The 22,896-nt window shown below is 49.0% G+C and overlaps 1 protein-coding gene across 1 annotated transcript in view; it reads left to right on the top strand.

The window, feature by feature from the left end:
- LOC127912602 (plexin-B1-like) overlaps positions 1 to 22,896 on the top strand; it is a 62,448-nt gene that overhangs the window by 17,468 nt on the left and 22,084 nt on the right. The window contains exons 7-17 of the mRNA XM_052482619.1: positions 979 to 1,029; positions 1,153 to 1,221; positions 6,960 to 7,108; positions 7,975 to 8,075; positions 8,973 to 9,190; positions 9,815 to 9,993; positions 14,352 to 14,418; positions 14,581 to 14,727; positions 18,659 to 18,818; positions 20,228 to 20,331; positions 21,429 to 21,510. Of these exons, the coding sequence (XP_052338579.1) occupies positions 979 to 1,029; positions 1,153 to 1,221; positions 6,960 to 7,108; positions 7,975 to 8,075; positions 8,973 to 9,190; positions 9,815 to 9,993; positions 14,352 to 14,418; positions 14,581 to 14,727; positions 18,659 to 18,818; positions 20,228 to 20,331; positions 21,429 to 21,510 (1,327 nt within the window). The remainder of the gene's footprint in view (positions 1 to 978; positions 1,030 to 1,152; positions 1,222 to 6,959; positions 7,109 to 7,974; positions 8,076 to 8,972; positions 9,191 to 9,814; positions 9,994 to 14,351; positions 14,419 to 14,580; positions 14,728 to 18,658; positions 18,819 to 20,227; positions 20,332 to 21,428; positions 21,511 to 22,896) is intronic.

Raw genomic sequence — 22,896 nt, 5'->3', positions numbered from 1 at the left:
GACTAACCCATGTCTCTCCACCCAGGGTAAGGACCTGACTAACCCATGTCTCTCCACCCAGGGTAAGGACCTGACTAACCCATGTCTCTCCACCCAGGGTAAGGACCTGACTAACCCATGTTTCTCCACCCAGGGTACGGATCTGACTAACCCATTTCTCTCCACCCAGGGTGAGGACCTGACTAACCCCATGTCTCTCCACCCAGGGTAAGGACCTGACTAACCCATGTCTCCACCCAGGGTGAGGACCTGACTAACCCATGTTTCTCCACCCAGGGTACGGATCTGACTAACCCATTTCTCCCACCCAGGGTAAGGACCTGACTAACCCATTTCTCCCCCAGGGTAAGGACCTGACTAACCCATTTCTCTCCACCCAGGGTGACCTGACTAACCCATGTCTCCCACCCAGGGTATGGACCTGACTAACCCATGTCTCTCCACCCAGGGTAAGGACCTGACTAACCCATGTCTCTCCACCCAGGGTAAGGACCTGACTAACCCATTTCTCTCCACCCAGGGTGAGGACCTGACTAACCCATGTCTCCACCCAGGGTAAGGACCTGACTAACCCATTTCTCTCCACCCAGGGACCTGACTAACCCATGTTTCTCCACCTGACTGCCTAACCCATGTCTCTCCACCCAGGGTAAGGACCTGACTAACCCATGTCTCCCCCAGGGTCCACCCCATTTCTCCCCCCAGGGTAAGGACCTGACTAACCCATGTCTCCCACCCAGGGTAAGGACCTGACTAACCCATGTCTCCCCCAGGGTAAGGACCTGACTAACCCATGTCTCTCCACCCAGGGTAAGGACCTGACTAACCCATGTCTCCCCCAGGGTAAGGACCTGACTAACCCATGTCTCCCCCAGGGTAAGGACCTGACTAACCCATGTCTCCCCCAGGGTAAGGACCTGACTAACCCATGTACCCACCCAGGGTAAGGACCTGACTAACCCATGTCTCTCCACCCAGGGTAAGGACCTGAGCCCAGCTCTCACCCAGGGTAAGGACCTGGGACCCAGGGTAAGGACCTGAAACCCATGTCTCCAGGGTAAGGACCTCTAACCCATGTCTCTCCACCCAGGGTAAGGACTAACCCATGTCTCCCCCAGGGTAAGGACCTGACTAACCCATGTCTCCCCCCAGGGTAAGGACCTGACTAACCCATTTCTCTCCACCCAGGGTAAGGACCTGACAACCCATGTCTCCCCCAGGGTAAGGACCTGACTAACCCATGTCTCTAGGGTAAGGACCTGACTAACCCATGTCTCCCCAGGGTAAGGACCTGACTAACCCATGTCTCCCCCAGGGTAGGACCTGACTAACATGTCTCCCCCAGGGTAAGGACCTGACTAACCCATGTCTCACCCCAGGGTTAGGACCTACTGTATCTACAACAGCCTCAGGGTTAGTCTAACTGTATGTACACAGCCTGTCTCCCCAGGGTTAGTCTACTGTATCTACAACACAGCCTCAGGGTTAGTCTAACCCATGTCTCCCCCAGGGTAAGGACCTGACAACCCAGCCTCAGGGTTAGTCTACTGTATCTACACAACAGCCTCAGGGTTAGTCTACTGTCTCCACCCAGGGTAAGGACCTGACTAACCCATGTCTCCCCCAAGGGTGGACCTGACTAACCCATGTCTCTCCACCCAGGGTTAGTCTACTGTATGGGTACACACCCGAGCCTGGGGGACCAGGGTTAGACTCTGGACAGTGTATGTACAGCCAGCCTCTGGGGAGGCCCAGCCTTTAGTCTACTGTATCTACACAGCCTCAGGGTTAGTCTACTGTATGTACACAGCCTCAGGGTTAGTCTACTGTATGTACACAGCCTCAGGGTTAGTCTACTGTATCTACACAGCCTCAGGGTTAGTCTACTGTATGTACACAGCCTCAGGGTTAGTCTACTGTATCTACACAGCCTCAGGGTTAGTCTACTGTATCTACACAGCCTCAGGGTTAGTCTACTGTATCTACACAGCCTCAGGGTTAGTCTACTGTATGTACACACAGCCTGAGGGTTAGTCTACTGTATCTACACAGCCTCAGGGTTAGTCTACTGTATGTACACACACAGCCTCAGGGTTAGTCTACTGTATGTACACAGCCTCAGGGTTACTCTACTGTATGTACACACAGCCTCATGGTTAGTCTACTGTATGTACACACAGCCTCATGGTTAGTCTACTGTATGTACACACAACCTGAGGGTTAGTCTACTGTATGTACACACAGCCTCAGGGTTAGTCTACTGTATCTACACACACAGCCTCAGGGTTAGTCTACTGTATCTACACAGCCTCAGGGTTAGTCTACTGTATCTACACAGCCTCAGGGTTAGTCTACTGTATCTACACACACAGCCTCAGGGTTAGTCTACTGTATCTACACACAGCCTCAGGGTTAGTCTACTGTATCTACACAGCCTCAGGGTTAGTCTACTGTATCTACACAGCCTCAGGGTTAGTCTACTGTATCTACACACACAGCCTCAGGGTTAGTCTACTGTATCTACACAGCCTCAGGGTTAGTCTACTGTATCTACACAGCCTCAGGGTTAGTCTACTGTATCTACACACACAGCCTCAGGGTTAGTCTACTGTATCTACACACACAGCCTCAGGGTCAGTCTACTGTATCTACACAGCCTCAGGGTTAGTCTACTGTATCTACACACACAGCCTCAGGGTTAGTCTACTGTATCTACACTGCATGGCCAAAGGTATGAGGACACCCCTTCAAATTAGTGGATTCGGCCACACCCGTTGCTGACAGGTGTATAAAATCGAGCACACAGCCATTCATAGACAAACATTGGCAGTAGAATGGCCATACTGAAGAGCTCAGTGACTTTCAACATGGCACTGTCATAGGATGCCACCTTTCCAACAAGTCAGATTGTCAAATGTCTGTCCTGCTGGAGCTGCCCTGTTCAACTGTAAGTGCTGTTATTGTGAAGTGGAAACGTCTGGTTTCAGAGCTGGTCGTGGGTGCACCTCAGCCACGCTCAAGGTCCTAAACGATATCATAACCGCCATCGATAAGAGGCATTACTGTGCAGCCGTATTCATCGACCTGGCCCAAGGCTTTTGACTCTGTCAATCACCACATTCTTATCGGCAGACTCAACAGCCTTGGTTTCTCAAATGATTGCCTCGTCTGGTTCACCAACTACTTCTCTGACAGAGTTCAGTGTGTCAAATCGGATGGCCTGTTGTCCGGACCTCTGGCAGTCTCTATGGGGGTGCCACAGGGTTCAATTCTCAGGCCGACTCTCTTCTCTGTATACATCAATGATGTCGCTCTTGCTGCTGGTGATTCTCTGATCCACCTCTACGCAGACGACACCATTCTGTATACTTCAAATGTATTTATAAATCCCTTCGTACATCAGCTGATATCTCAAAGTGCTTTACAGAAACCCAGCCTAAAACCGCAAACAGCAAGCAATGCAGGTGTAGAAGCATGGTGACTAGGAAAAACTCCCTAGAAAGGCCAAAACCTAGGAAGAAACCTAGAGAGAAACCAGGCTATGTGGGGTGGCCAGTCCTCTTCTGGCTGTGCCGGGTGGAGATTATAACAGAACATGGCCAAGATGTTCAAATGTTCATAAATGACCAGCATGGTCAAATAATAGGTCTGGGACAGGTAGCACGTCCGGTGAACAGGTCATGATTCAATAGCCGCAGGCAGAACAGTTGAAACTGGAGCAGCAGCATGGCCAGGTGGACTAAGGACAGCAAGGAGTCATCATGCCAGGTAGTCCTGAGGCATGGTCCTAGGGCTCAGGTCCTCCGAGAGAGAGAAAGAAAGAGAGAATTAGAGAGACCATACTTAAATTCACACAGGACACCGGATAAGACAGGAGAAATACTCCAGATATAACAAACTGTCCCTAGCCCCCCGACACAAACTACTGCAGCATAAATACTGGAGGCTGAGACAGGAGGGGTCAGGAGACACTGTGGCCCCATCCAATGATACCCCCGGACAGGGCCAAACAGGAAGGATATAAACCCACCCACTTTGCCAAAGCACAGCCCCCAAACCACTAGAGGGATATCTTCAACCACTAACTTACCATCCTGAGACAAGGCCGAGTATAGCCCACAAAGATCTCCGGCACGGCACAACCCAAGGGGGGCGCCAACCCAGACAGGCCGACAGGATGATCACATCAGTGACTCAACCCACTCAGGTGACGCACCCCTCCCAGGGACCGCATGAAAGAGCACCAGTAAGCCAGTGACTCAGCCCCTGTAATAGGGTTAGAGGCAGAGAATCCCAGTGGAGAGAGGGGAACCGGCCAGGCCGAGACAGCAAGGGCGGTTCGTTGCTCCAGAGCCTTTCCGTTCACCTTCATACTTCTGGGCCAGACTACACTCATTCATATGACCCACTGAAGAGATGAGTCTTCAGTAAAGACTTAAAGGTTGAGACCGAGTTTGCGTCTCTGACATGTGTAGGCAGACCATTCCATAAAAATGGAGCTCTATAGGAGAAAGCCCTGCCTCCAGCTGTTTGCTTAGAAATTTTAGGGACAATTAGGAGGCCTGCGTCTTGTGACCGAAGCGTACAAATCAGAGAGATAAGTAGGAGCAAGCCCATGTAATGCTTTGTAGGTTAGCAGTAAAACCTTGAAATCAGCCCTTGCCTTAACAGGAAGCCAGTGTAGAGAGACTAGCACTGGAGTAATATGATCAAATTTTTTGGTTCTAGTCAGGATTCTAGCAGCCGTATTTAGCACTAACTGAAGTTTATTTAGTGCGTTATCCGGGTAGCCGGAAAGTAGAGCATTGCAGTAGTCTAACCTAGAAGTAACAAAAGCATTGGATACATTTTTCGGCATCATTTTTGGACAGAAAGATTCAGATTTTTGCAATATTACGTAGATGGAAAAAAGCTGTCCTCGAAATGGTCTTGATATGTTCTTCAAAAGAGAGATCAGGGTCCAGAGTAACGCCGAGGTCCTTCACAGTTTTACTTGAGACGACTGTACAACCATCAAGATTAATAGTCAGATTCAACAGAAGATCTCTTTGTTTCTTGGGACCGAGAACAAGCATTTCTGCTTTGTCCGAGTTTAAAAGTAGAAAGTTTGCTGTTTCCACTTCCTTCTGTCTGAAACACAAGCTTCTAGAGAATTGCGAGGGCAATTTTGGAGCTTCACTATGTTTCGTTGAAATGTACAGCTGTGTGTCATCCGCATAGAAGTGAAAGTTAACATTATGTTTAGGTAAAGCCCCACCTTATCTCTGCTCACTGGTCACGATAGCAGCACCCACTCGTAGCACTCGCTCCAGCAGGTATATTTCACTGGTCACCCCTAAAGCCAATTCCTCCTGTGGTCGTCTTTCCTTCCAGTTCTCTGCTGCCCATGACTGCCCATAACTGCAAAAATCTCTGAATCTGGAGACTCACATCTCCCTCACTAGCTTTAAGCACCAGCTGTCAGAGCAGCTCACAGATTACTGCACCTGTACATATATATATATATAGCCCATCTGTAAACAGCGCATCCAATCTACCCCATACTGTATTTATTTATTTATTTATTTATTTATCTTGCTCCTCTGCACCCCAGTATCTCTACTTGCACATTCATCTTCTGCACATCTACCACTCCTGTGTTTAATTGCTATATTGTAATTATTTCACCATTATGGCCTATTTACCTCCCTTATATTACCTAATTTGCTCACATTGTATATAGACTTTGTTTTATTTTGTTCTACTGTATTATTGACTGTATGTTTGTTTTACTCCATGTGTAACTCTGTGTCGTTGTATCTGTCGAACTGCTTTGCTTTATCTTGGCAAAGGTCGCAATTGTAAATGAGTACTTGTTCTCAACTTCCTGGTTAAATAAAGGTGAAATAAAATAATTTAAAAAGTGAGTTCCAAACTGCACACTGTTCATTGGGAGCTTCATGAAACAGGTTTACATGGCCGAGCAGCCGCTCACAAGCACAAGATCACCATGTGCAACGCGTCGGCTGGAGTGTAAAGCTCTCTGGACTCTGGAGCTGGAAACGTGTTTTCTGGAGTATTACAGTGAAGGGAAATCTTAACATTACAGCATACAATGACATTCTAGATGATTCTGTGTTTCCAACTTTGTGGCTACAGGTTGGGGTAGGCTCTGTCCTGTTTGGTGATCCCGGGAGGGACCCAGGGAATAGCTGAGGGGAATTGGTCAAACCCACAGTTGACTATTAGATGATCCTCGTTCCTTAAAATAATGACGGTCATAACTTTCTTACAAGGGAGGTTATTAGCCTGAGATCGATTTAAGTTTCAGTCCTGGGATTGTTTTGTCACTTTAAACTCTAAAATCAGTTGATGAGTATGTTTCTCCCTCTCTCTCCCCTCTCTCCCCTCTTCTTTCTCACCCTCTCTCTCTCTCTCTCCCCTCTCTCCCCTCTCTCTCTCTCCCCTCTCCCCCTCTCTCTCTCTCTCTCTCTCTCTCTCCTCTCTCTCCCCTCCCTCCCCTCTTCTTTCTCTCTCTCTCCCCTCCTCTCCCCTCTCTCTCTCCTCTCTCTCTCCCCTCCTCTCCTCTCCCTCCTCTCCCCTCTCTCTCTCCCTCCTCTCCCCTCTCTCTCTCCTCTCTCTCTCCCTCCTCTCCCCTCTCTCTCTCCTCTCTCTCTCCCTCCTCTCCTCTCCCTCCTCTCCCTCTCTCTCTCCTCTCTCTCTCCCCTCCTTTCTCCTCTCTCTCTCTCCCCTTCTCTCCCTCCTCTCCCCTCTCTCTCTCCCCTCCTCTCCTCTCTCCTCTCTCCTCTCTCTCTCCTCTCTCTCTCCCCTCCTCTCCCTCCACTCCCCTCCTCTCCCCCTCTCTCTCTCTCTCTCCCCTCCTCTCCCCTCTCTCTCTCTCTCTCTCTCTCTCTCCCCTCTCTCCCCTCTCTCTCCCCCTCTCTCCCCTCTCTCTCTCCTCTCTCTCTCCCTCTCTCTAGGTGGTAATGGGGAAGCTGAACGTAGATCTGGGCACAGTGCAGTATGACACAGAAGGCCTCTTACCTGTCCCTCTGGCTGCCCAGGTGGGTCTGGCTGCAGGGGCTGTTGTGGTGGTCCTAGTGGTGCTGGTCATCATCCTCATGTACAGGTCAGTAACAGGCACACTAACACACACTAACACACACACACTAACACACACACACACACACACACACTAACACACACACACACACACACACACACACACACTCACACACACACACACACACACACACACACACACACACACACTAACACACACACACACACTAACACACACACACACACACACACACTAACACACACTAACACACACTAACACACACTAACACACACTAACACATACTAACACACACTAACACACACTAACACACACACACACACTAACACACACACACTCACACACACACTAACACACACACACACACACACACACACTAACACACACACACACACACGCACACACTAACAGACACACTAACACACACACTAACACACACTAACACACACTAACACATACTAACACGCACTAACACACACACGCACTAACACACACACGCACTAACACACACACGCACTAACACGCACTAACACACACACGAACACACACACGCACTAACACACACACTAACAGACACACACACACCAACAGACACACACACTAACACACACTAACAGACACACACACACACACACACACACACACACACACACACACACACACACACACACACACACACTAACACACACACTAACACACACACACACTAACACACACTAACACACACACACACTAACAGACACACTAACAGACACACTAACACACACACGCACTAACAGACACACACACTAACAGACACACTAACACACACACACACTAACACGTCATCTCAGTGGGTCAGAATGTGCAGATGGGGTTGGAGAGGTGAGAGGTGATCTCTGACATTAAATAACTGTTTCTCTCTGTGTGTGCAGGAGGAAGAGCAAACAGGCTCTGAGAGACTACAAGAAGGTCTTGGTTCAGCTGGAGACTCTGGAGATCAATGTGGGAGACCAGTGCAGGAAGGAGTTCACAGGTCAATACTCCTATCAGCCTGTTTAGTCTGAAATTAAACCCTATTTATGGCCCAAAGAGAGTGACCCGGGCCCAAGGAGAGTGACCCGGGCCCAAGGAGAGTGACCCGGGCCCAAGGAGAGTGACCCGGGCCCAAGGAGAGTGACCCGGGTCCAAGTTTTGCTGTATAGAGGTTAGGGTGCCATTACGGACCAGGAATATTCTCCTTTACAGACAGGATTAATTTATCCTCTCCCCTCCCCTCCCCTCCCTCCCCTCCTCTCCCCTCCCCTCCCCTCCCCTCCCCTCCTCTCCCCTCCCCTCTCCTCTCCTCTCCTCTCCTCTCTACTCCTCTCTTCTCCCCTCCCCTCCCCTCCCCTCCCCTCTCCTCTCCTCTCCTCTCTACTCCTCTCCTCTCCTCTCCCCCTCCCCTCCCCTCCCCTCCCCTCCCCTCCCCTCTCCTCTCCTCTCCTCTCTACTCCTCTCTTCTCCCCTACTCCTCTCTTCTCCTCTACTCCTCTCTTCTCCTCTACTCCTCTCTTCTCCTCTTCTTCTCCTTCTCCTCTCCTCTCCTCTCCTCTCCTCTCCCTCTCCTCTCTTCTCCTCTACTCCTCTCTTCTCCTCTTCTTCTCCTCTACTCCTCTCCTCTCTTCTCCTCCTCCCCTCCTCTCCTCCCCTCTCCTCCCCTCCTCTCCTCTCCTCTCCTCTCCTCTCCTCTCCTCTCCTCTCCTCTCCTCTCTTCTCCTCTACTCCTCTCTTCTCCTCTTCTTCTCCTCTTCTTCTCCTCTTCTTCTCCTCTTCTTCTCCTCTACTCCTCTCCTCTCTTCTCCTCCTCTCCTCTCCTCTCCTCTCCCTCTCCTCTCCTCTCCTCTCCTCTCCTCTCCTCTCCTCTCCTCTCCTCTCCTCTCCTCCTCCCCAGATCTGATGACAGAGATGATGGATCTGAGTAGTGATGTGGGTGGACCAGGTATTCCTCTCCTGGACTATAAGACGTATGCGGAGCGCGTGTTCTTCCCCGGCCAGAGGGGGGCTCCACTGAGTCAGGACCTGAACCTGCCAGAGTCCCGCAGGCAGACAGTAGAACAAGGACTGGGACAACTCAACAGCCTCCTCAACAACAAGCTGTTCCTTATCAGGGTGAGCATCATACCAGGCTGAGTGGGATACTGCTGTCTAAATCGAGTTACAGAAACGTTCATTCACTGCAGGAGTCTCCAACGAAGCACATTTCTGTGACCAACAAACAAAGGTTTCTTTAACTCTAATCTCTCTCCTCCCCCTCCTCCTCTCCTCTCCTCGCCCTCCTTCTCCCTCTCCACCTCTCCTTCTCCCTCTCCTCCTCTCCTTCTCCCTCTCCTCCTCTCCTTCTTCCTCTCCTCCTCTCCTCCTCTCCTTCTCCCCCTCCTCCTCTCCTCCTCTCCTTCTCCCTCTCCTCCTCTCCTCCTCTCCTTCTCCCCCTCCTCCTCTCCTCCTCTCCTTCTCCCTCTCCACCTCTCCTTCTCCCCCTACTCCTCTCCTCCTCTCCTTCTCCCTCTCCTCCTCTCCTTCTCCCTCTCCTCCTTTCCTCCTCTCCTTCTCCCCCTACTCCTCTCCTCCTTCTCTCCTTCTCCCTCTCCACCTTCTCTCCTTCTCCCTCTCCTCCTCTCCTTCTCCCCCTCCTCCTCTCCTTCTCCCTCTCCTCCTCTCCTTCTCCCCCTCCTCCCCTCCTTCTCTCCTTCTCCCTCTCCTCCTCTCCTCCTCCTCTCCTTCTCCCCACTCCAGTTCATCCACACCCTCGAGGCCCAGCAGAACTTCTCCCAGCGTGACCGTGGCTACGTGGCATCTCTCCTGACCATGGCCCTGCACGACCAGCTGGAGTACTTCACTGATGTCATGAAGACCTTACTGGGAGACCTGGTGCAGCAATATGTCTCCAAGAACCCCAAACTCATGCTGCGCAGGTGGGTCCTGGTGGACCTGAACCGGTCACATATCAATGTCTCTTTGACCAGGGTCTATATATAGTGACCAGGGTCTATATATAGTGAAGTCTCTTTGACCAGGGTCTATATATAGTGAAGTCTCTTTGACCAGGGTCTATATATAGTGAAGTCTGTTTGACCAGGGTCTATATATAGTGAAGTCTGTTTGACCAGGGTCTATATATAGTGAAGTCTCTTTGACCAGGGTCTATATATAGTGAAGTCTCTTTGACCAGGGTGTATATATAGTGAAGTCTCTTTGACCAGGGTCTATATATAGTGAAGTCTGTTTGACCAGGGTCTATATATAGTGAAGTCTGTTTGACCAGGGTCTATATATAGTGAAGTCTGTTTGACCAGGGTCTATATATAGTGAAGTCTCTTTGGCCAGGGTCTATATATAGTGAAGTCTCTTTGACCAGGGTCTATATATAGTGAAGTCTGTTTGACCAGGGTCTATATATAGTGAAGTCTCTTTGACCAGGGTCTATATATAGTGAAGTCTCTTTGACCAGGGTCTATATATAGTGAAGTCTGTTTGACCAGGGTCTATATATAGTGAAGTCTCTTTGACCAGGGTCTATATATAGTGAAGTCTCTTTGACCAGGGTCTATATATAGTGAAGTCTGTTTGACCAGGGTCTATATATAGTGAAGTCTGTTTGACCAGGGTCTATATATAGTGAAGTCTGTTTGACCAGGGTCTATATATAGTGACCAGGGTCTATATATAGTGACCAGGGTCTATATAGTGACCAGGGTCTATATATAATGACCAGGGTCTATATATAGTGACCAGGGTCTATATATAGTGACCAGGGTCTATATATAGTGACCAGGGTCTATATATAGTGTCCAGGGTCTATATATAGTGACCAGGGTCTATATATAGTGACCAGGGTCTATATATAGTGACCAGGGTCTATATATAGTGACCAGGGTCTATATATAGTGTCCAGGGTCTATATATAGTGTCCAGGGTCTATATATAGTGTCCAGGGTCTATATATAGTGACCAGGGTCTATATTTACATTTACATTTACATTTAAGTCATTTAGCAGACGCTCTTATCCAGAGCGACTTACAAATTGGTGCATACACCTTATGACAACCAGTGGAACAGCCACTTGCATCTAAATCTTGTTGGGGGAGAAGGATTACCTACCCTTACTTACCCTATCCTAGGTATTCCTTGAAGAGGTGGGGTTTCAGGTGTCTCCGGAAGGTGGTGATTGACTCCGCTGTCCTGGCGTCGTGAGGGAGTTTGTTCCACCATTGGGGGCCAGAGCAGCGAACAGTTTTGACTGGGCTGAGCGGGGTACTTCCTCAGTGGTAGGGAGGCGAGCAGGCCAGAGGTGGATGAACGCAGTGCCCTTGTTTGGGTGTAGGGCCTGATCAGAGCCTGGAGGTACTGAGGTGCCGTTCCCCTCACAGCTCCGTAGGCGAGCACCATGGTCTTGTAGCGGATGCGAGCTTCAACTGGAAGCCAGTGGAGAGAGCGGAGGAGCGGGGTGACGTGAGAGAACTTGGGAAGGTGAACACCAGACGGGCTGCGGCGTTCTGGATGAGTTGTAGGGGTTTAATGGCACAGGCAGGGAGCCCAGCCAACAGCGAGTTGCAGTAATCAAGACGGAGATGACAAGTGCCTGGATTAGGACCTGCGCCGTCTTCCTGTGTGAGGCAGGGTCGTACTCTGCGGATGTTGTAGAGCATGAACCTACAGGAACGGGACACCGCCTTGATGTTAGTTGAGAACGTCAGGGTGTTGTCCAGGATCACGCCAAGGTTCTTAGCGCTCTGGGAGGAGGACACAATGGAGTTGTCAACCGTGATGGCGAGATCATGGAACGGGCAGTCCTTCCCCGGGAGGAAGAGGAGCTCCGTCTTGCTGAGGTTCAGCTTGAGGTGGTGATCCGTCATCCACACTGATATGTCTGCCAGACATGCAGAGATGCGATTCGCCACCTGGTCATCAGAAGGGGGAAAGGAGAAGATTAATTGTGTGTCGTCTGCATAGCAATGATAGGAGAGACCATGTGAGGTTATGACAGAGCCAAGTGACTTGGTGTATAGCGAGAATAAGAGAGGGCCTAGAACAGAGCCCTGGGGGACACCAGTGGTGAGAGCGCGTGGTGAGGAGACAGATTCTCGCCACGCCACCTGGTAGGAGCGACCTGTCAGGTAGGACGCAATCCAAGCGTGGGCCGCGCCGGAGATGCCCAACTCGGAGAGGGTGGAGAGGAGGATCTGATGGTTCACAGTATCGAAGGCAGCCGATAGGTCTAGAAGGATGAGAGCAGAGGAGAGAGAGTTAGCTTTAGCAGTGCGGAGCGCCTCCGTGATACAGAGGGTCTATATATAGTGTCCAGGGTCTATATATAGTGTCCATGGTCTATATATAGTGTCCAGGGTCTATATATAGTGACCAGGGTCTATATATAGTGTCCAGGGTCTATATATAGTGTCCAGGGTCTATATATAGTGACCAGGGTCTATATATAGTGACCAGGGTCTATATATAGTGACCAGGGTCTATATATAGTGACCAGGGTCTATATATAGTGACCAGGGTCTATATATAGTGACCAGGGTCTATATATAGTGACCAGGGTCTATATATAGTGACCAGGGTCTATATATAGTGACCAGGGTCGATATATAGTGACCAGGGTCGATATATAGTGACCAGGGTCTATATATAGTGACCAGGGTCTATATATAGTGACCAGGGTCTATATATAGTGACCAGGGTCTATATATAGTGACCAGGGTCTATATATAGTGACCAGGGTCTATATATAGTGACCAGGGTCTATATATAGTGACCAGGGTCTATATATAGTGTCCATGGTCTATATATAGTGTCCAGGGTCTATATATAGTGACCAGGGTCTATATATAGTGTCCAGGGTCTATATATAGTGACCAGGGTCTATATATAGTGACCAGGGTCTATATATAGTGACCAGGGTCTATATATAGTGACCAGGGTCTATATATAGTGAAGTCTCTTTGACCAGGGTCTATATATAGTGAAGTCTCTTTGACCTGGGTCTATATATAGTGAAGTCTCTTTGACCAGGGTCTATATATAGTGAAGTCTCTTTGACCAGGGTCTATATATAGTGAAGTCTCTTTGACCAGGGTCTATATATAGTGAAGTCTCTTTGACCAGGGTCTGTATAGTGAAGTCCCTTTGACCAGGGTCTATATATAGTGAAGTCTCTTTGACCAGGGTCTGTATAGTGAAGTCCCTTTGACCAGGGCCAACAGGGCTCTTTAGCTCAGTGGGCTAACACGGCCTTGACGACCACCTGATGAATCAGTTATTTTGCGGTGTGAAGACCAGATTCCCAGGCTTCCGCTCAGTAGCATTTCCCCAGTCTTTTACATTGTTCCTAACTTCTCTCTTTCCTCCCTCTTTTCTATCCTTCCCTCTCTCTCTCACTCTCTTCTCTCTCTCTCTCTCACTCTCTTCTCTCTTTCCTCCCTATTTTCTATCCTTCCCTCGCTCTCTCGCTATCTCGCTCTCTCTCTCTTCTCTCTTTCCTCCCTCTTTTCTATCCTTCCCTCTCTCTCTCTTCTCTCTCGCTCTCTCTTCTCTCTCGCTCTCTCTTCTCTCTCACTCTCTTCTTTCTCTCACTCTCTTCTCTCTCGCTCTCTTCTCTCTCTCACTCTCTTCTCTCTTTCCTCCCTCTTTTCTATCCTTCCCTCTCTCTCGCGCTCTCTCTCTCTTCTCTCCCTCTCTTCTCTCTCTCGCTCTCTTCTCTCTCTCGCTCTCTTCTCTCTCTCGCTCTCTCTCTTCTCTCTCTCGCTCTCTCTCTTCTCTCTCTCGCTCTCTCTCTCTCTCGCTCTCTTCTCTCTCTCTTCTCTCTCTCGCTCTCTTCTCTCTCTCCCTCTCTCGCTCTCTTCTCTCTCTCGCTCTCTCTTCTCTCACTCTCTCGCTCTCTCTCTCTTCTCTCCCTCTCTCGCTCTCTCTCTCGCTCTCTTCTCTCTCTCGCTCTCTTCTCTCTCTCTCGCTCTCTTCTCTCTCTCTCGCTCTCTTCTCTCTCTCTCGCTCTCTTCTCTCACTCTCTCGCTCTCTCTCTCTTCTCTCTCTCTCTCTCTCTCTTCTCTCTCTCTCTTCTCTCTCTCTCTTCTCTCTCTCTCTCTCTCTTCTCTCTTCTCTCACTCTCTCGCTCTCTCTCTCTTCTCTCTCTCTCTCGCTCTCTTCTCTCTCTCTCGCTCTCTTCTCTCTCTCTCGCTCTCTTCTCTCACTCTCTCGCTCTCTCTTCTCTCTCGCTCTCTCTCGCTCTTCTCTCTCTCTCTCTTCTCTCTCGCTCTCTCACTCTCTCAGGACGGAGACGGTGGTGGAGAAGATGCTCACCAACTGGATGTCCATCTGTCTCTACTCCTTCCTCAAGGTGTGTGTGAAGCTGAACATTTTTCCCGACTTCCTCATTACCCACGGAAATGTGTCAAATCAAATTGTATTTGTCACATACACGTGTTTAGCAGATGTAGCGAAATGCTTGTGTTGTCATAAATACGTGTGTATCTGACTCCACTACTGTGTGCCCCTGTAGGAGGTGGCTGGGGAGCACCTGTATATGCTGTACAGAGCCATCAAGTACCAGGTGGATAAGGGACCAGTAGACGCTGTGACGGGGAAGGCCAGGCGCACCCTGAACGACAGCCATCTGCTGAGAGAGGACATCGACTACTGCTCCATCGTACGTCTCTCGTTAGAACATCGTCAGAAATACATCTTCTTCTTTTGAACCGTTTCCAAAGAGAGAAGTCTTCGTACGAAGACGTCTGAGTCCACCTTAAATCCACGGATACACTTCAGCTGCATTTGAAATGGCACATTATTCCCTATATAGTATAGACCATAGGGCTCTGGTCTAAAGTAGTGCACTATGTAGGGAATAGGGTGCCATAGGGCTCTGGTCTAAAGTAGTGCACTATGTAGGGAATAGGGTGCCATAGGGCTCTGGTCTAAAGTAGTGCACTATGTAGGGAATAGGGTGCCATAGGGCTCTGGTCTAAAGTAGTGCACTATGTAGGGCACATATGTCAGAGTCAAGGCCCGCGGGCCACATCCGGCCCGCGAGAAGGTTTTTTACGGCCCCTGGGATGATCTTGATTTATTATTAGAACCGGCCCGCAGACCGCAGCAAGCCGGCAGCCCGCAGATCTTTTACACGCACCAATACTACATTTCCCACAATGCAACGGTGACGCACCGAGCAGTAGGCTGCTTCATTTCAATATTTATTGGCACAGCAGTTGTCAGCATCACAGTAAAATTAACTTTCAGATACCCATCAAAAATGGCAAAACGGAAGGTGGACACTGAGAACCGGGGTTTCAAACAAGGTGGGAGTCGGAGTATTTGTTCACGGAGGTAGCTGGAAAACCTGTGTGTCTTCTGTGTGGAGAAAGTGTGGCGGTACTGAAAGAGTATAATCTGAGACGACATTATGAAACGAAACACGCGGACAAAAACAAGAATATGGACATGGAACAAAGGCTACAAAAGGCAGAGGAATTAAAACGAGGCCTCAAATCTCGACAGGCTCTGTTCAAAAAGCCAAATCACAAGGCCAGGCTGCTGTCAAGGCCAGTTTTATTTTGGCAGAAGAGATCGCTAAATCAGCCCGGCCATTTACGGAGGGGATTTCATCAAAAACTGCATGATTAAAGTTTGTGACGAAGTTTGCCCAGAAAAAAAGGCAACTCTTTTTAAATGTGAGTCTGAGCAGAAACACCATTGCCGAGAGAGTAGACCAGTTGTCCATCAATCTAAAAGAGCAGCTTGTGAAAAAGGAAAAGATTTCATTGCATATTCCTTGGCTGTGGATGAGAGCACCGACATTTCTGACATTGCCCAGTTGTCAATTTTCATCCGCGGAGTGGACTCCAGCCTAAGCGTGACAGAGGAGTTTTTGGCTTTACGTCCTATGCATGGCACAACTACGGGGCATGATTTGTATGAAGAGGTGTCAAGATGTGTAAATGAGATGGAGCTGCCTTGGGAAAAACTCGTGGGTTTGACAACCGACGGAGCACCTGCGATGTGTGGACACAAGAGCGGACTGGTGGCGAAGATACGGGAAAAGATGCAAGAGGAAAACGCGACAGGTGAGCTGACAGCTTATCATTGTATCATACACCAGGAAGCGTTGTGCGGTAAAGCCTTGAAAATGGAGCATGTAATGAGCATCATCACGCGCACAGTTAACTTTATCAGAGCCAAAGGTTTGAATCACCGCCAGTTCAAGGCATTTCTGACGGAGTTAGAAACGGAGCATGGTGATTTGCCTTATCACACAGAGGTGCGATGGCTAAGCCAGGGAAAGGTGCTTCAAAGATGTTTCGAGCTTCGTGAGGAGATTTGTCTGTTCTTGGACAGCAAAGGGAAAGACACAACACAACTCCGAGACGAAATGTTTCTGTGTGAAATGGCTTTTCTGTGTGACATTACGAGTCATCTGAATGCAATGAACTTGCAGCTGCAGGGTCGGGATCGTGTCATCTCTGATATGTACAGTACAGTGAAGGCATTTAAAACCAAACTGACTCTGTGGGAGACGCAGATGCGGAAAGAAAATTTGAGCCACTTTCCCAGCTGCCAGACCATGAAAGAGAAGCTCTCTACCAGTGCGTTCCCGAGCGCACAGTTGGCTGATAAAATAGGTATGCTTGCCGCTGACTTTCGACGCCGATTTGCTGACTTTGAAGCACAAAAAAGCAGGTTGGAACTGCTCGGTAACCCATTTGCTGTTGACGTGGAAAGCTCACCACCAAACCTCCAAATGGAGTTGATTGACCTCCAATGCAATGATGCACTGAGGGCAAAATATGCGGCAGTGGGTGCTGCGGAGTTCGCCCGTTTCCTCCCCCGACACAATGCCCCAGCTGCGCATCCAGGCTGCTCAAACGTTGTCTATGTTTGGCAGCACATACCTGTGTGAACAACTGTTTTCTTTGATGAACTTGAACAAAACATCACACAGAAGTCGACTTACTGCTGAACACCTCCACTCAATTCTGAGGATTTCCTCAGCTCAGAGCCTTACCCCGAACATTGATGAACTTGTGGAAAAGATGGGACACCACCAAGTATCACCCTCAACCTCAAACAAGTGAACATTACTGTGCAATCACATATTTAGAGTTTTTACTCAGTTCAAGTTTAAAAGTTAAAGTTTAATATTTGTTTTCACTGCATGTTACTTCTCCTTAAACAAAGTGTTGTTTTTGATTAATAGATTTTTGCACTTTATTTTATTGTATTTCAATCCAATTATATTTTAAAAATATTTCAGTTGAGTGGATGATAGAAAATTGCTATTATTGTTTTTTTCTTTGAAGTAAATTTAGCCCACTTTTGCTAAAATAGAAAATATAGGCTACTGATGGTGCCTTGAATACCGGTTTCTTTCATTTAATGTTCATGTTATGGGGATTTTTATATAAAGGAAATTTGTCTTTTGTGTCTGTTGAAAATTAAAGATTACTGACAGAGCCATAAGAAAATATTGCTTTATTTATCTGATCATATTGGAATATATTTGTTAGGTTTTCAGTAGGTTCAATTAGGTTCACTAGACTATATGCATCATTTAAAAAATTTTCAATGAACATTCGAACAGTCCGGCCCTCGGCTTGTAGCTAAATTTTTTATTTGGCCCTCCGTCCATTTGACTTTGACACCCCTGATGTAGGGAATAGGGTGCCATAGGGCTCTGGTCTAAAGTAGTGCACTATGTAGGGAATAGGGTGCCATAGGGCTCTGGTCTAAAGTAGTGCACTATGTAGGGAATAGGGTGCCATAGGGCTCTGGTCTAAAGTAGTGCACTATGTAGGGAATAGGGCTCTGGTCTAAAGTAGTGCACTATGTAGGGAATAGGGCTCTGGTCTAAAGTAGTGCACTATATAGGGAATAGGGTTCCATAGGGCTTTGGTCTAAAGTAGTGCACTATATAGGGAATAGGGTTCCATAGGGCTCTGGTCTAAAGTAGTGCACTATATAGGGAATAGGGTTCCATAGGGCTCTGGTCTAAAGTAGTGCACTATATATAGGGAATAGGGTTCTATAGGGCCCTGGTCTAAAGTAGTGCACTATATAGGGAATAGGGTTCCATTGGGCTCTGGTCTAAAGTAGTGCACTATATAGGGAATAGGGAGCCATAGTGCTCTGGTCTAAAGTAGTGCACTAGATAGGGTTCCATAGGGCTCTGGTCTAAAGTAGTGCACTATATAGGGAATAGGGTTCCATTTCACACACTACCCTCTCTCTCTCTCTCTAACTCTTTACTACTATCTCCTCTGTCTGGTCAGACTCTGGTGGTGAAGGTGTGTTTGTGTGTTGACATCGTCCCCCCTCCTCCCTCCTCTAGTCAGACTCTGGTGGTGAAGGTGTGTTTGTGTGTTGACATCGTCCCCCCTCCTCTCTCCTCTAGTCAGACTCTGGTGGTGAAGGTGTGTTTGTGTGTTGACATCGTCCCCCCTCCTCTCTCCTCTGGTCAGACTCTGGTGGTGAAGGTGTGTTTGTGTGTTGACATCGTCCCCCCTCCTCTCTCCTCTGGTCAGACTCTGGTGGTGAAGGTGTGTTTGTGTGTTGACATCGTCCCCCCTCCTCTCTCCTCTGGTCAGACTCTGACGGTGATGGTGAAGAGTGGTGTGGAGGTGCAGCCGTGTCCCGTCAAGGTGTTGGACACTGACACCATCACACAGGTCAAAGACAAGATCCTAGACCAGATCTATAAAGGAGCTCCCTTCTCACAGAGACCTGCTGCAGACTCACTAGACCTGGGTAAGGAACAGAGAGTCCCGGATAAGGAACAGAGTCCTGGGTAAGGAACAGAGTCCTGGGTAAGGAACAGAGTCCTGGGTAAGGAACAGAGTCCTGGGTAAGGAACAGAGAGTCCCGGGTAAGGAACAGAGTCCTGGGTAAGGAACAGAGTCCTGGGTAAGGAACAGAGAGTCCCGGGTAAGGAACAGAGAGTCCCGGGTAAGGAACAGAGAGTCCCGGGTAAGGAACAGAGAGTCCCGGGTAAGGAACAGAGTCCCGGGTAAGGAACAGAGAGTCCCGGATAAGGAACAGAGAGTCCCGGGTAAGGAACAGAGAGTCCCGGTAAGGTGTTGACAGAGAGTCCTCGGTAAGGAACAGAGAGTCCCGGTAAGGAACAGAGAGTCCCGGTAAGGAACAGAGAGTCCCGGATAAGGAACAGGGAGTCCCCTGGGTAAGGAACAGAGAGTCCCGGGTAAGGAACAGGAGTCCCGGGTAAGGAACAGAGAGTCCTGGGTAAGGAACAGAGAGTCCCGGGTAAGGAACAGAGAGTCCCGGGTAAGGAACAGAGAGTCCCGGGTAAGGAACAGAGAGTCCCGGGTAAGGAACAGAGAGTCCCGGGTAAGGAACAGAGAGTCCCGGGTAAGGAACAGAGAGTCCCGGGTAAGGAACAGAGAGTCCCGGGTAAGGAACAGAGAGTCCCGGGTAAGGAACAGAGAGTCCCGGGTAAGGAACAGAGAGTCCCGGGTAAGGAACAGAGAGTCCCGGGTAAGGAACAGAGAGTCCCGGGTAAGGAACAGAGAGTCCCGGGTAAGGAACAGAGTCCGGGTAAGGAACAGGGAGTCCCGGGTAAGGAACAGGGAGTAGTTGTCTATGGCTATTGTTACCTCAATGAATATAATAGCAAAACTCTGTTTTAATTGGTGGTCAACGTGGCGTTTTAATTGGTGGTCAACGTGGCGTTTTAATTGGTGGTCAACGTGGCGTTTTAATTGGTGGTCAACGTGGCGTTTTAATTGGTGGTCAACGTGGCGTTTTAATTGGTGGTCAACGTGGCGTTTTAATTGGTGGTCAACGTGGCGTTTTAATTGGTGGTCAACGTGGCGTTTTAATTGGTGGTCAACACACCAGTTCTGGTTTCCAGAACCTTTAGTAAGAAATACTGAACCCAGTTAGCTTGTAAAGCACCATTCATACAAGGTTACTCTGCAAACAGAGATCTGGGTATGTGACGGAGATGGTTGTATGAACCAGGCTCAGGGCTAGCCCGAAACCTGAAGAATCGCGTTAGCTCCCAAAGCTAATCACTAGGCTTGAGCTTACCGGGCTAGCACGGTCTTGTAACGTTCAGGTAACCAGGGTTCAAACACAGGCATTCTGTCCTGAGGATGTTTTCGTCGCTGATATGAGGTGAATGTGATTTCTGTCGTCAGAATGGAGATCGGGGCAGGCGGGTCACCTGACTCTGTCAGACGATGACGTCACAGCAGTCGTCCAGGGACGCTGGAAGAAACTCAACACTCTGCAGCACTACAAGGTACCACACACACACACACACACACACACACACACACACACACACAACCCCTACACACACAAATCAAATCAAATGTATTTATATAGCCCTTCGTACATCAGCTGATATCTCAAAGTGCTGTACAGAAACCCAGCCAAAAACCCCAAACAGCAAGCAATGCAGGTGTAGAAGCACGGTGGCTAGGAAAAACTCCCTAGAAAGGCCAAAACCTCGGAAGAAACCTAGAGAGGAACTGGGCTATGTGGGGTGGCCAGTCCTCTTCTGGCTGTGCCGGGTGGAGATTATAACAGAACATGGCCAAGATGTTCAAATGTTCATAAATGACAAGCATGGTCGAATAATAACAAGGCAGAACAGTTGAAAATGGAGCAGCAGCACGGTCAGGTGGACTGGGGACAGCAAGGAGTCATCATGTCAGGTAGTCCTGGGGCATGGTCCTAGGGCTCAGGTCCTCCGAGAGAGAGAAAGAAAGAGATAAGGAGAGAATTAGAGAACGCACACTTAGATTCACACAGGACACCGAATAGGACAGGAGAAGTACTCCAGATATAACAAACTGACCCTAGCCCCCCGACACATAAACTACTGCAGCATAAATACTGGAGGCTCAGACAGGAGGGGTCAGGAGACACTGTGGCTCCATCCGAGGACAGGGCCAAACAGGAAGGATATAACCCCACCCACTTTGCCAAAGCACAGCCCCCACACCACTAGAGGGATATCTTCAACCACCAACTTACCATCCTGAGACAAGGCTGAGTATAGCCCACAAAGATCTCTGCCACGGCACAACCCAAGGGGGCGCCAACCCAGACAGGACGACCACAACAGTGAATCAACCCACTCAGGTGACGCACCCCCTCCAGGGACGGCATGAGAGAGCCCCAGTAAGCCAGTGACTCAGCCCCCACACGCGCGCGGCCCCCACGCGCGCCCCCACACGCGCGCGGCCCCCACACGCGCGCGGCCCCACACACGCGCCCCCCACACGCGCGGCCCCCACACACGCGCCCCCACACACGCGCGGCCCCCCACACACGCGCGGCCCCCAACACACACTGATGAGATCTGCTGAAGTAATTGTTTTCTCTCCTCAGGTGCCAGACGGAGCGACCGTGGCTCTGATCCCCAGATCAGCTGTCGTCATGGGGATACCCCAGGTCTACCAGACTGGAGAGAGTAAACACTGTTATACTACTGTTATACTACTATAGAACCTGTCGTCATGGGGATACCCCAGGTCTACCAGACTGGAGAGAGTAAACACTGTTATACTACTGTTATACTACTATAGAACCTGTCGTCATGGGGATACCCCAGGTCGACCAGACTGGAGAGAGTAAACCTGTTATACTACTATAGAACCTGTTATACTACTATAGAACCTGTTATACTACTATAGAACCTGTTGTACTACTATAGAACCTGTTATACTACTATAGAACCTGTTATACTACTATAGAACCTGTTGTACTACTATAGAACCTGTTGTACTACTATAGAACCTGTTGTACTACTATAGAACCTGTTATACTACTATAGAACCTGTTATAATACTGTAGAACCCGTTATACTACTGTAGAACCCGTTATACTACTATAGAACCCGTTATACTACTATAGAACCCGTTATACTACTATAGAACCCGTTATACTACTATAGAACCCGTTATACTACTATAGAACCCGTTATACTACTGTAGAACCCGTTATACTACCGTAGAACCCGTTATACTACCGTAGAACCCGTTATACTACCGTAGAACCCGTTACACTACCGTAGAACCCGTTACACTGCCATAGAACCCGTTACACTGCCGTAGAACCCGTTACACTGCCGTAGAACCCGTTACACTGCCGTAGAACCCGTTACACTGCCGTAGAACCCGTTACACTGCCGCAGAACCCGTTACACTGCCGTAGAACCCGTTATACTACCGTAGAACCTGTTACACTGCCGCAGAACCCGTTACACTGCCGTAGAACCCGTTACACTACTGTAGAACCCGTTACACTGCCGCAGAACCCGTTACACTTCCGCAGAACCCGTTACACTGCCGCAGAACCCGTTACACTGCCGTAGAACCCGTTACACTGCCGTAGAACCCGTTACACTGCCGCAGAACCCGTTACACTGCCGTAGAACCCGTTATACTACTGTAGAACCCGTTACACTGCCGCAGAACCCGTTACACTTCCGCAGAACCCGTTACACTGCCGCAGAACCCATTACACTGCCGCAGAACCCGTTATACTATAGAACCCATTACACTACCGTAGAACCCGTTACACTTCCGCAGAACCCGTTACACTGCCGCAGAACCTGTTATACTATAGAACCTGTTATACTACCGGTTATACTACCGTAGCACCCGTTATACTATAGAACCCGTTATACTACCGTAGAACCTGTTATACTACTATAGAACCTGTTATACTACTATAGAACCTGTTATACTACTATAGAACCTGTTATACTACTGTAGAACCCGTTATACTACTATAGAACCCGTTATACTACTATAGAACCCGTTATACTACTATAGAACCCGTGTTATACTACTAT

Source organism: Oncorhynchus keta, chromosome 27 (assembly GCF_023373465.1).
Source record: "Oncorhynchus keta strain PuntledgeMale-10-30-2019 chromosome 27, Oket_V2, whole genome shotgun sequence".
In the NCBI taxonomy this organism is placed as follows: Eukaryota; Metazoa; Chordata; class Actinopteri; order Salmoniformes; family Salmonidae; genus Oncorhynchus; species Oncorhynchus keta.
The sequence above is the reverse complement of the archived record's forward strand: the minus strand, read 5'-3'. Positions and strand labels throughout refer to the sequence as shown.